The 12,800-nt window shown below is 37.0% G+C and overlaps 1 protein-coding gene across 3 annotated transcripts in view; it reads left to right on the forward strand.

Moving 5' to 3' along the window:
- Positions 1-12,800, forward strand: part of LOC139974888 (transmembrane 9 superfamily member 2-like) — a 24,939-nt gene continuing 12,139 nt past the window's right edge. Inside the window, exons 1-10 of one of the 3 annotated variants that reach the window (XM_071982403.1) lie at positions 1-188; positions 1,142-1,328; positions 2,364-2,431; positions 5,478-5,702; positions 6,421-6,571; positions 7,397-7,533; positions 9,191-9,344; positions 9,870-9,949; positions 11,140-11,245; positions 11,471-11,603. In XM_071982403.1, coding sequence (XP_071838504.1) covers positions 145-188; positions 1,142-1,328; positions 2,364-2,431; positions 5,478-5,702; positions 6,421-6,571; positions 7,397-7,533; positions 9,191-9,344; positions 9,870-9,949; positions 11,140-11,245; positions 11,471-11,603 — 1,285 coding nt within the window. In that variant the 5' untranslated portion in view covers positions 1-144. Of the gene's footprint in view, positions 189-1,141; positions 1,329-2,363; positions 2,432-4,344; positions 4,495-5,477; positions 5,703-6,420; positions 6,572-7,396; positions 7,534-9,190; positions 9,345-9,869; positions 9,950-11,139; positions 11,246-11,470; positions 11,604-12,800 lie in introns of those variants that run through there. The other 2 variants (XM_071982402.1, XM_071982404.1) reach the window with 2 other exon arrangements.

Raw genomic sequence — 12,800 nt, forward strand, 5'->3', positions numbered from 1 at the left:
AACAAGGTGATGACACTCTGTCTATCCGCAGTATCTCACTTACTCCTTAGTTAGTATCAGCCTGAGTCAAGAAAAAATGCAGTGAAATGCTTGATAAATGTATTTGCTGCGATCGAGCAATAGAGTGGTGAAAAATAGATAATCATGTTCCAATCGATGACGGTGACGTGCTTTATGGGTCTCAGAAAGTACTTAAAATAATTGAGCTATTGACATTATAAGTCTAGGCTAGGCCTAGCTTCTATTTCTAAAGGCTAAGGCATTGGTTAGGCCTAGGCCTAGAACAGTAACCTAAATTAGGCCTAAGGCGAGTAGGCTAGGGGCCTAGGCTCACGCATACAACTTACATGGCTGTAGCACATTCGGAAATTAACTAAATAGGTTCTTGTTTTAATTCAGTCTTTCTTTGACCTGTTGTAAAGCAAGTTCATGCTACAGTGTACTATATATTACTGCCAAAAAAGAGGGTCAAGCACATAACACACAAAGAATGTGTACTTAAGTCTAGTTAACTTAGGGCAAGCCCTTAGCTAAAGTACATGTTTCCATTTATGTTTTGTTTTTAAAAAAGGTATCTCGTCACAATTCTGAGTCAAAAGCCTAGTCCTGCACTGAATGTTCTGCCTATAGTTTCTGCAAGCTTATTTATAAAGTTCTTACCTGTCACTGTGTCAGCTAGTGTACTTTAGATCGAGAGATGCAGTTCATTGTGACACAAGTGTCAGGATTATGCCTCAATTTAACTAAATCAGAGATAGTAGGCTATTCAGGACTCAAGTTCAGTTTCTTAAAATATTTGACCGAAAGTTTCAAAACAGAATGTCATTCATGCATAGTTACGTATTTTTTATTGCGATAACGCTTTAATACGCATCATGATTGCAGTCACTCTGTATTAGCTCTGCCTGTGGACTGAGGGGTGGGCATTTCAGTGGCATCAATGATCTGCAATCAGTGTGATGCGTTCTTTGCACAAAATCATACACGTAGTAACTGTAGTTGAGTGGTGTCAGCGTGCAATTGACTATCTGCAACACCTCTGTGAACTGATTCTTGAGGTTCGGAAACAAGTAATACGTCTGAGCTACATTTTCTTCGCTTAAACTCACTACATTATATACCATATCTTTTACACAATTAGGGGGAAGACGATGAAGGTTTCGTCCTTAGAGATGCCTTTTTTGGAGAAAATATTTACAAGTCTTATGTTCAGTCTGGTCTTTATCAGTTGTGCACAGGCCATGTATATACCAGGCCTTGCACCCGTAAGCTTTTGCAGAGACGACTTTATTAGACAATCACGAGCAGATACAGATGAAGCTTGCAAGGTTATTGGTCTTTTTGCATTTTTTTGATTCTTTCTTTTTGAAGGTTTACCGTTCAATCACTGCATGCAACATCTCAGCATTGCTGAACCTTGCTGTGGACTTCTTAACCTGTAGGCTGTAGCTACCCTACTGAAGTCCATGTAGGCCTAAGGCTAGCCAGAGCCTCAGGCTACTTACTTTAACATTCAGTAGACCTATTACTAGACCTAGTAATACTAGGCGTAGCGGAAGCCCTTCGGTTATTTGCTAGCCTAGGCGTAACATTTTAACGGAGCGCAACTTCATTACAACTAGCATTAACAGGCCTACATTTTCAACATAGCTTTCTAGCTGTTGAGTAGCTCTGTATTTCTGATCTGCTAATAGGCCTTCAGCCGTGTTCTATCAAAGCTTCAGTTGGCAAAGTTTTGCTAGCCTAGGCCTAGAATGTATTATTTTAGGTAAGCAAAAACAGACATGGAAAAGTAACAAAAATGGCTGCCAAAAAGTCACCACTTTAATTCATAATTTTTTTATCATTTAGAGAAATTTGTATGTATGTATTTGTATGTATGTATTTTGAGATCCTCCTGCAAGCAGGAACTCACGAAGAAGCCTCACTGGCTTATCAAAGCCGCAAGCTGACTGAAGTCAGTCTCTTACATTCATATTTAACGTCCATGATTATGAATTGTTAATTGTCAACAACTCTGTAACTGGATGACATACATTAATCTGGGAGTGACTCGAACCGGGGACCTTATGATTGAAAGGCACCGGCGTTAACGACTGAGCTAACACTCCAAATTATTAACACTAAGTCCTGGCTGTGACTAGTGATCTTACCAAACTTGCCGAGAGCTGCCTGGAAAGGTGGTGGGGGGGGGGGAGGGGACAAAGCAAATTTGACAAACACAGCGGATTAAAAAAAAATAAGCGTTTGTTACCATTTTTGAGGAGTGGTAGGGACAACAAATGAGAAGACTCTGGGGGGACATTGTGGACTATTTTGCTGTCATTTTAAATCATGTTTTTTTTCTGTGCCTCTCTTTCCAGACCGAAGTTGATGTTTTTGTCAATAGGCTTGATTCACTGGAAAATTTGCTCCCTTATGAATATGACAGGTAAGGATGGTAACTTTTGGCAGTCAGTGAGGTTCACAACAGAAAATCTCTTATAATTGTGTGTACATACTGGAATATATTATGTTTAGTTTGTTGTTATAACTTCATAGGATATGACTTACCAGTATAGACATAGGAATTGACAATAGACATTTTATGAATCCGACTCATTTGTTTTACACACATTAACCTCTGAAACATGGAAACATCAGTTTTGTATTTTGAAACACTTTCATCGATTTTTCCACCCATTTAGTGGAATTATACAGTAAACTTCAACAAAACATGTGCAAAGTTAGGGAATATTTGCCTTCCTTGGGAAAAGGTTATCTCCTTAATTGTTCAAGTATTATTCTTCCTATTTTTGGCTGAATCTCAACAAACTATCGAAGAAATTGAAGATAGAACTAAACACATTTGAAAGCAAACTAATGAGAATGTTACTGCAGTTATTTCAAATGAAATTTGACTTGTAAATCTGATCCATTTCCTATTAAAGAACGGTACTGTATCTTGTTTATGAAATATTTAAATAGTTTTCTACGACATAAAATGATGTTGTCAAATAAACTGCAGAAGCTGCTTGAAAGGCAAATCTGTAACTCTTGGTACATACATACTCAAATGTACATATATACAACATACACGCAAGCATGCACACAAGCACGCACACAGTCTCTAGTTTATTATAACCTGTCTCATAGGCTACTACAGTGACTGCCTAACATCAAACTAATGATGTCCAAACCTGACCAACTTGAAGTTTCCTCCATTTCTTTTCTCTACATAATGCATATAAATGATGCATAGGCCTAGTTGTCAGTGTGTGTACTTTGGGTTTGTTTCCTCAAACAAAAAAAGTTTGCATCCCTAGTGTTCAAAGAAATTTGTGAGAAACATTGTATTGCAGGATATACAATGTCAGCGAGGGAAGTAAAAAATAAACTTCATAATTAAAAAAGAGACTACAAGAATGTTGTTGACCATGGTTGTATTCCTTCACAAGTGAACTGAAATGTCTCTTTACTCAAATTTTCCCTCCAGAAGGTTTAGTTTTCCGCGTCTTTGAAGTTCTCTGAAAAATTTCTGTCGCCTTTCCAGTCAATCATGCAGCATTTGTCGCTGCTGTCTAAAAACCCAACAAAAGAAGAATCCACATACTTATATGCACTACGAATGCGAAGATGTCTTCTTCGTTCATATAAATTTTTCCAACACTGAAATTGTCTAAAACGATAGAATGTGTACTATGTGTACGTACATAGTATTTCTTACAGTTTGTATGTTTACATACGTGTGCCTGTTGCAAGTAAGGGCTAGTTGTCACGACAACTGAGCTGTTTGCCGTCACCTACTTCCTACCCGCGCAAGGTCTGATTCACCGCTCTTTACTTTGAACGGTTGATCAGATCCGTATCTGATCAATCGCTCGTGATCGACAACCATTTGGGAAAGCGGTATGTATCTCGATCTGGAGATATGGCTTAATAATTCACCAAAGTTTATGGTAACAAATATCACCAGTCATGTTGAAGGCATCTATAGCCATCAGCAATAAAAATGGTAGAAATTTGAAAAAAAATCATTTGTAGCGTTTGCACATAACTGTTTGGGCAACTGGCCAGCAGGACTACCCAGTTTAAGATTCAAGTGGCCCTCCAGCTAACAAAATGGCCGATATGAATTTAATGGGATGAAAGGGGAAAAAAGGAAAGTTTCCATCATTGAATATTAATAAATAAGACTACCCTTAACATATTGTCTAGTACTTATCTGCAGCTAATACTGCATTGCACAATATTATAATGGTAGGTCTCACAGAGATTAATAATCACAAACAATTTAAGCATATTATTCACTCATATTTGACAAATCGTTACGATAAAAGGAAGTTCTTTTGTCATCTCAAACAGAAACCAACGACATATCCTGAAAGACTTGACGAAATGTATATTGATAACGTCATCTGTTAGTTCGTGAAGCAATTCTAGAGTCTATGAGAGAACTCAGACTAAATATTATCCAGGAACACCAAAGATAATGGTCGTAGGGATAAAAACATGGTAACTGGTTTTGAATTTGTCTTGCAGAAAGCAGTCACTTTTTAACCAATGCAGAAAATGAAAAAGAAGTCAATGCAACAGTTCTTGAAAATCCTAATAAGATTCATGTGAAATGTTAAAATACATGTAGTCTACTAGTTTGAAAGAACTGCCCTTTTAGTAATAGTACTGAGGATGATTAATACAACAGCCAATTAAAAGACAAATGATACACAGTTTCATGAAGTGAAAATTTAAGTATGTACACGTTAACGACATAAACAAATTGAGGACCTCAATTTGAGGATGACGATTCAAGGGCTTATGAGGGCGCTCTTCATAACAGACTTTTCTACCATACACACAGTTCAGCCAAATATTTGTCTGATGGTGACAATTTGAGGACATCCCCCATACTGATACAGGAGCATTCTGGGGTCACTTTGACTCCATTCCCCAATTTTACAATTTCAGGACGTCCTCAAATTGAGGGTTACACATGCATACAAGCACATGCACACACACATACATACATACAGTACTGTACTATACTCTGTACATTGCTCACTCTAGGTAAAGATTTGGATCTCTTTGGCTCTCTGCTTCAAACAACATTTCTTTCATGGCTCTCATACAGTTCAGTCCTGCACTAGCTTCACTTTACTTGAGGAAAAAATGATTTTGTTTTTTGTTTTCCATTTTAAATTGTTGAAACCAGGTATGATTTTTGCCAAGCAGGAGAGGAGGATCAGTCTCCAGCTGAAAAACCACTGGGCAGAATCATGGAGATAATGTCCTCACTGCTTTCCTTAAAACCATACCTGTCTTCTATTTAGTTTTTGGCCTTTGTTTAGTATTAATTAAAATCTTGCAATTGATCACATTTAATCACCATGTTTTTGTTGTTGTTGCTGTTGTCACCAAGTGAAGTCCTACAGTAGATATGGACGCTTGACTTGTGGAAGAAATTATTATTATTTTTCATTTTAAATTGTTAAAACCAGGTATGATTTTTGCCGAGCAGGAGAGGAGGATCAGTCTCCAGCTGAAAATCTTGGCCAGGTTGTCTTTGGAGAACGAATCAGACCATCGCCATATAAGTTCACATTCAGGAAGGATGAGACTTGTGCCCATGTCTGCACTAAGAGTTACGATCTAAATAATACCGATGACAAAAAGAAAGTAAATCTGTTGAAGAAAGGAGTGCTCTTTAACTATCAGCACCACTGGTAAGCAGTAATTGTAAAATTTTGTTTCTGATACAAAATTGAGCCATAGCTTACAGTAGGTTCACCATGAATGTAGTTTTCACTGGCCTGTGATCACATTCTTTGGTGACTTACAGAGAACATTGTGAAATACTGTACTTGATCTCATTTGATCATCAATATGGCATGTTTAATTCTTTTTATGTGACAAATGTTGTATAAGGAGAGCAAGCTAGGTCATCACATACAATATCTTTCATGAAGTATTTTTCCATGCAGCTGGGTCAAATAGTCAAATTATTGCTACCTTTTTATTGGGGGGGGGGGGGGTTTCACGATAAGCAGCTCTGTCAAATAGGTTAATGACATTGATGTGGGATGATTTTGATTTAAACTATAAGTTGTAAATATCTTGAGTACTACAAATGCAAGACTGAAAAAAACCCTCACCTAACCACGTTGGCAAATATTCTTGGACATTGTTTAATATTTTGACGAGGAAGTTTTACTAGTTGATGGGGGATGGTCGCTGTGACAGGTACACCATGTACAGTATGTTTGAGCTGAAGAAACATTCAAAAGACAACGATAAAGACACCGTTACTCCTACTCATACTCTGCTGTTTGATTCTGAGGTCCAGTAACTCAGTTGGCTGAGTAAATGTCAACATAGTGTGCATTCGTAGTCAAGAATATGGTGCAACATTGCATGTTTATGTATACTCTGGTAAATTTCCAGGATCATCGACAACATGCCTGTTACTTGGTGTTATGATGTGCAGACAGAGTATCCTGGTCAAGAGGTTTCCCAGCAGTACTGCTCCCCAGGGTTTCCTGTTGGGTGCTTTGTTGATGGCGAAGGCCATCGTAAAGATGCTTGTGTCATTGATGTAAGTCACAAAGGGTCACTCTTCTCAAGGAGTGTTTGATTGGTTAATAATTTGGGTCCAGCTACTTGCCACCTAGCTGTCCGATAGTGTAATGAAAGTTAGACATTTACGGTTGCTTACAGTTACAAGAAATTTTACAAGAGGACACTTTGTGTGACCCTCAGCTTCCACCGTCTTTGCCTTGGGCATGTTCTTAGAAGCAAATGAAATTGGGGGGGGGGGGGGGGGAAGGGCATGAGAATAAATCATAACTGAAATAAATTTAAGGCAATAATACTTTTCTGGATGCCATATATTTGTAATTTACTTGCTGCTTACAACAGTGGTTGTGCATGTTCTATGGATTTGTGTTAGAGGGATGATATTTTTTTAAAGGTCTTGTCTGATCATCAGAGGTAACTAACATTTGAATGAAACTTGACAAAGAATGCCAATGTTGCACTTTCATATACAAATAAGCAGTTTCCAATAAAAGACTTGTTCAATTACTAATTATACAAACTCTAGAAACTAATGTGGTTTACATATTAGGTTCAAGTCTAAAAAGGTTGTTAACAATAGTAAAACTTGCTGAACCTCATACTTACAGTATGTATCTATTATGTGGATCCAAATAAGTTAGATCAAGAATACAATTGTTTTTGTGGGTGTCAGAGGTCAGTAGAAGTCACAGAAAACCTTGTACAATGGATAATTTTACCAAGAATGGATCAAACATTATCTTTAGATGATACTTGGTTTCTTTTGATGTTAGTTGAGTTAGTTGAGTTCAATACCCATATATCCTTGTTATTGACTATACACCTATGACTGTCTCCCATTCAGCAACGTTACGGAGTAAAGAGCAGCTATTACATCTTTAACCATGTGAACATTGAAATTGAATATCATCCCGTTGTTAAAGAGGGCGGCAAAGACTGGGAGGTCGCCAGGCTTGTTCGGGCCAGAATTACACCATTCAGGTGAGACTGTTAGATCCTATATCGTTGCATTTTGGGTAAAATTTAGTATTTGTAGTTTGCATAGCAGTTGAGAGGTCTATGATAACTAGTTTCGGTTCTCTGTTAAAAACTGCCCGACAACTTTCAAGCATTGTTAACAAATGCAGGATCCTACGTCCAGGACACAATGTGTTAGCCAAGAACACAAAATCTTCCTTTTTTTCTTCTGATGAGAAACAAAGCCCAAGAACACACACTTACAACTGGGCCTTTGCAAATCATAAGAAGTGGTTTCTTTCTTTTTAAAAAAACTTCTTCTGAAAGAACCAGATATCTTCCAATCTTACAGATGATTGAAATTGTGTGAAAACAAATCAATCTCCAACCATCAACCACAAGGTTTATGCATTGTCAAAAGTAGCCATTGAAGTTTGATTTTTTTGGGGGGGGACATTGTGTAAAAAGTTATTTACATAGGCCTACTATAATTTTAGTTGTTGGATCATATTTGAGGATTTGTGCATAGGTTGTTGAAACTCCTATGTTTTTACAGGCCTATGTACATGCAGTAATGAGCTGCATAGAATTCAGAGAAGATTGTGCACTGTAGCCTAGGTACTGTGATTTTTGAAGAGTTGTTTGTTGATGAAATCACCGCAAGGTTAAAGCATGGCGCTACTTCTGAGTTGGCGAGTAGGGATGTATAAGGGCAGTTGAAAGAGGGGCAGGGCGGCAAAAGAGGGGCGAGCCCAGGGATGCCGCCCTGTAAACAGGGAAGCTAGGGCAGTTTGGCCATCTGCTCTATATATTGGCTCTATACAATCGCATCTTTGCCACTCCACTAGTAAATGTAGCTTGGAGTTGGGTTGGGTTTAGCTCCTGTCTTTATTGCTAATATACATCGACCAGGCATCAAAGCTAAAACAAAGACATCCTTGATACTCCTTAATGTTGTAAACCTATCCTAAAGTTTCTCCCAAAAGCATACTTTCTACAGCCTTTATATTGTCAATATCTTGAAACTGTACAAATATTAGACAAGTATTAGAGAAGAGTAATGTGCAGGTATTTGTGAGCTCTTTGTGTTTGAAATGATCCTGTTGTAGTACACAGTTATCATACTTAAATTTGTAAGTCTTGTAACTGAATCTCCTTCTCACAGGGTGTAGGGTGATTGGCTGTGAATTATTTCACAGGGAAGTAGGCTCGTCAGTCAACAGAATAACAAGAATGTCAAACAAGATAGTAACATGAAAATACTGTTGGGCACCACTTGTGTTAACGTTTCAAAATACACAAACCCAAAGTATTTTCAATGTATAAAGTTACAACAAATGGAATCAAGGGGTCTTGGAATACTACTAAGTGCAAGTAGATCACAAAACTATTTCCTTCATGCAGTGAAAGATGTTTTTATTTGGCAATATGCATCAATTAGAAAAAAAACCTATTTGTGAGACAAACCTTTTAGAATTGAGTGGAATCTGTTATGTTTCATTATGTAACATTTAATTGCTGTTATATTATAAGAGGGTCTCTTACCTTCTTCATTTGTTAAAATACTTTGATAAATAATCAAGTTTATTATGTTACTTGCTACATTTGTTCACCAAATTTATGCTCAAAGCTGTCATTTGAGAATAATATTGTTTGATTTCTGTGTTTGTGTTTTTCACAGTGTTGTTCAAGATATGGAATCAGATGGTAGAGTTAAGAGCTGTAGTATTGCTCAGGAAGGCAAAATTGGTGGTGGCATCTTTTTCTCTGCACAAGGTGCTGAACCACAGATTAAAAAAGTAGATATTACCTATACATACAACATTACTTTCAAGGTTAGTGAAAAGTTGCATTGTATTAATGTAAGTTAAAATGGTACTGTTTACCCAATTTGAGCTGTATTAAGTATAAGTATATGAGTAATGAGTATTACATGAGATGGTATTGTAATTTGTTAACTGAAAAGAGACTGGTTGTACTTAACGTCAGAGAACTTCTCACACCCTGATATACATGTTAACAGTAACATCAATCAATTTAAAGGAATATTGTTTGTTGCTCTTGTTTGGTTGTAGCAGAAGATAAATTGCAATGGATCCCCAAGTATAGAGTCAGGGCCCAATCCCTGCTTGAATTTAGTAGGTCCATGTAGAGGTAGTGACAGCTGAGCATTATTTTGGCATATTTAACTGTCACTGTGTTGGTGTGTATTGATTTAATCCATGAAAAACTCAAAAGCCACAATCAGCAGCATATTAACTTTGGTCCTCTTTTTGACGTCTGGCACTCACTGTCTTTTTTCTATGTACATCAGAAACTCTTCAAACTGAAGTTAACATATTTCTGCTGCCTCTTTGCAGGAAAATAAAGACATTTTTTGGGCTTCTCGATGGGACTATGTTCTTGATTCCATGTCTCACACAAGAATACAGTGGTTCAGGTAACAATGCTGTATAAATGACAATATTTTCTACCTAAATACTCATGGTCAATAATTGGTTTATTTAAAGCAGCTTCTGGGTATTAAAATTCCACAGCTACCTGAGCTGTTACTAAAAGTCTTTTCATTTCAAATACTAACTTAATTTGAAAGAAGAAATCTTTTTGCTTCAATTGGAATTTAATTGTCATTTAAGATCAAACTGTTAGCAGGATTCTAACCTGAGTGCCTTGTAAGTAGGTTGTCTCCAAGTGAGTACCTTATAAGCAGGATATCTCAACATGAGTACCTTGTAAGCAGGATATCTCAACATGACTACCTTGTAAGCAGGATATCTCAACATGAGTATCTTGAAAGCAGGATATCTCAACATGAGTACCTTGTAAGCAGGATATCTCAACATGAGTACCTTTTAAGCAGGATATCTCAATGGTAGTACCTTGTAAGCAGGATATCTCAACGTGAGTACCTTGTAAGCAGGATATCTCAAAGTGAGTACCTTGTAAGCAGGATATCTCAACATGAGTACCTTGTAAGCAGGATATCTCAACATGAGTACCTTGTAAGCAGGATATCTCAACATGAGTAGGCCTACCTTGTAATCAGGATATCACAACATTAGTACCTTGTAAGCAGGATATCTTTATGTGAGTACCTTGTAAGCAGGATATCTCAATGTGAGTATCTTGTAAGCAAGATATCTCAACATGAGTACCTAATAAGCAGGATATCTCAACCCGAGTACCCTGTAAGCAGTATATCTCAACATGAGTACCTTGTAAGCAGGATATCTCAACATGAGTACCTTGTAAGCAGGATATTTCAAGAAGAAAAACTCTATTGCTTGAAGTGGTGGTCAAAGGCCAGCAGTTGTCAATGTCTCTAAATCTTCATAAATGACATCTCCAAAAGAGAAACTTGGATGGATCTCATAGTAAAGCATGAAGCTCAATGTTACTTAGATGAATCCTGTTGCTTTTAGTGTAGGTCAAAGGTCAGCACAGCTGAAGACCAAAAAAAAACAAGATATCTCAAGAAGGGAATGAACTGTTCAGTCAAACAGGGATTTAAGCTTTGGAAAATTTGTAAACATGATAACTCAAGATAAAATCTTTGGATAACAGCCACATAAGGAATTTATCTCTTTGCTTAATCAAGACATCTCATACCTTTTGTCTTTCCATCAACAGTATCACAAACTCTCTGGTGATTGTTGTGTTTCTGACTGGTATGGTAGCCATGATTTTGATGCGCACCCTTCACAAGGACATTGCTCGCTACAATGAAATGGACTCGGTAAGTTCTTGCCTGCAGGTCAATTTCTGATATGGTGAAAAGCTCAAGGATGAACTTTTTTTTGCCAATTCAGGGAAATTCACCATGTCTGTCACAATATTGGTTCCTTTAGTAACTGTTATGCCTCAACAGTGGTCATGCAGTTTTCTCTAATAATCGAATCTAAGAAGGACTCTTTAAGCATACAGTTTGTGCAATTCATTTCTTCTTCATTTCAATCATTAGAAAGAAGCTCAAGAGGAAACCGGCTGGATAGTGGTCCATGGTGATGTTTTCCGCCCTCCCAGGAAAGGAATGCTGCTGTCTGTGCTCCTGGGTACTGGCTCACAGATCATTGTTATGACCTTCATCACTCTATGTGAGTATTATGTGTATACAAGGGAGTAGGGAAGATGAGGATAAGGAGAGGGAGGAGGGGAGGAAGGCAAAACCAAAGCAGGAAGAAGTGGGGAGTAGAGAGGGAGGAGGGAGGGAGAGTGAAAGGAGGAGGAAGGGTGGAGATGGTGGTTAGTGGATGAAAGCTATGGCAGCTATCCACCATGTATTAAGCATGTGTTCAGAATGTAAACTTCACTTGCATCTTTTCTTTGCTCCAGATTTCAGCTAATGCATTACATAATGTACAACAAATACAATATATATATATATATATATATATATACACGAATATATACACATATATATATATATACACATATATATATATATATATATATATATATATATATATATAGCACTGTATCCAAATGACATTAGCCTTAGCTTTCGTGTGTAGTTACACTAATCTATTGCTGTTTCCAGAAACTTATTTGAGAAATCTATTGTGTTCAGTATCCTTTACTGTTAGCGATGGCGGTCCATAGTCTTTGTTTTATTTTTTAGGCTAGTAGCGCTATTGACAAACCAAGGTTTGACTAATCTTTAAGATAATGCCATAAAGTGGAGGTGTACTACTTTCTCCAGTCATCAAAGCCAAACTTGTACTTATTAAGTGGGTGGGTTGGCTAGCATATTTTTCTAAGCCTGCTTGAATGTACATACTATATCGATTCACTCCTCCTCAGCTGGTTTGTATTTCCATTGTAACTGCTGACTTGATACTGTTTATAGTGTTTCTTTATAGTTTTGTTTGTAGTGTTTGTTTATAGTGTTGGTTTACAGTTCTTGTTTGTAGTGTTTGTTTATAGTGTTTGTTTATAGTTTTGTTTGTAGTGTTTGTTTATAGTGTTGGTTTACAGTTCTTGTTTGTAGTGTTTGTTTATAGTGTTTCTTTATAGTTTTGTTTGTAGTGTTTGTTTATAGTGTTGGTTTACAGTTCTTGTTTGTAGTGTTTGTTTATAGTGTTTCTTTATAGTTTTGTTTGTAGTGTTTGTTTATAGTGTTGGTTTACAGTTCTTGTTTGTAGTGTTTGTTTATAGTGTTTCTTTATAGTTTTGTTTGTAGTGTTTGTTTATAGTGTTGGTTTACAGTTCTTGTTTGTAGTGTTTGTTTATAGTGTTTCTTTATAGTTTTGTTTGTAGTGTTTGTTTATAGTGTTGGTTTACAGTTCTTGTTT

The sequence above is a fragment of the Apostichopus japonicus genome, chromosome 10 (genome assembly GCF_037975245.1).
Source record: "Apostichopus japonicus isolate 1M-3 chromosome 10, ASM3797524v1, whole genome shotgun sequence".
In the NCBI taxonomy this organism is placed as follows: domain Eukaryota; kingdom Metazoa; phylum Echinodermata; class Holothuroidea; order Aspidochirotida; family Stichopodidae; genus Apostichopus; species Apostichopus japonicus.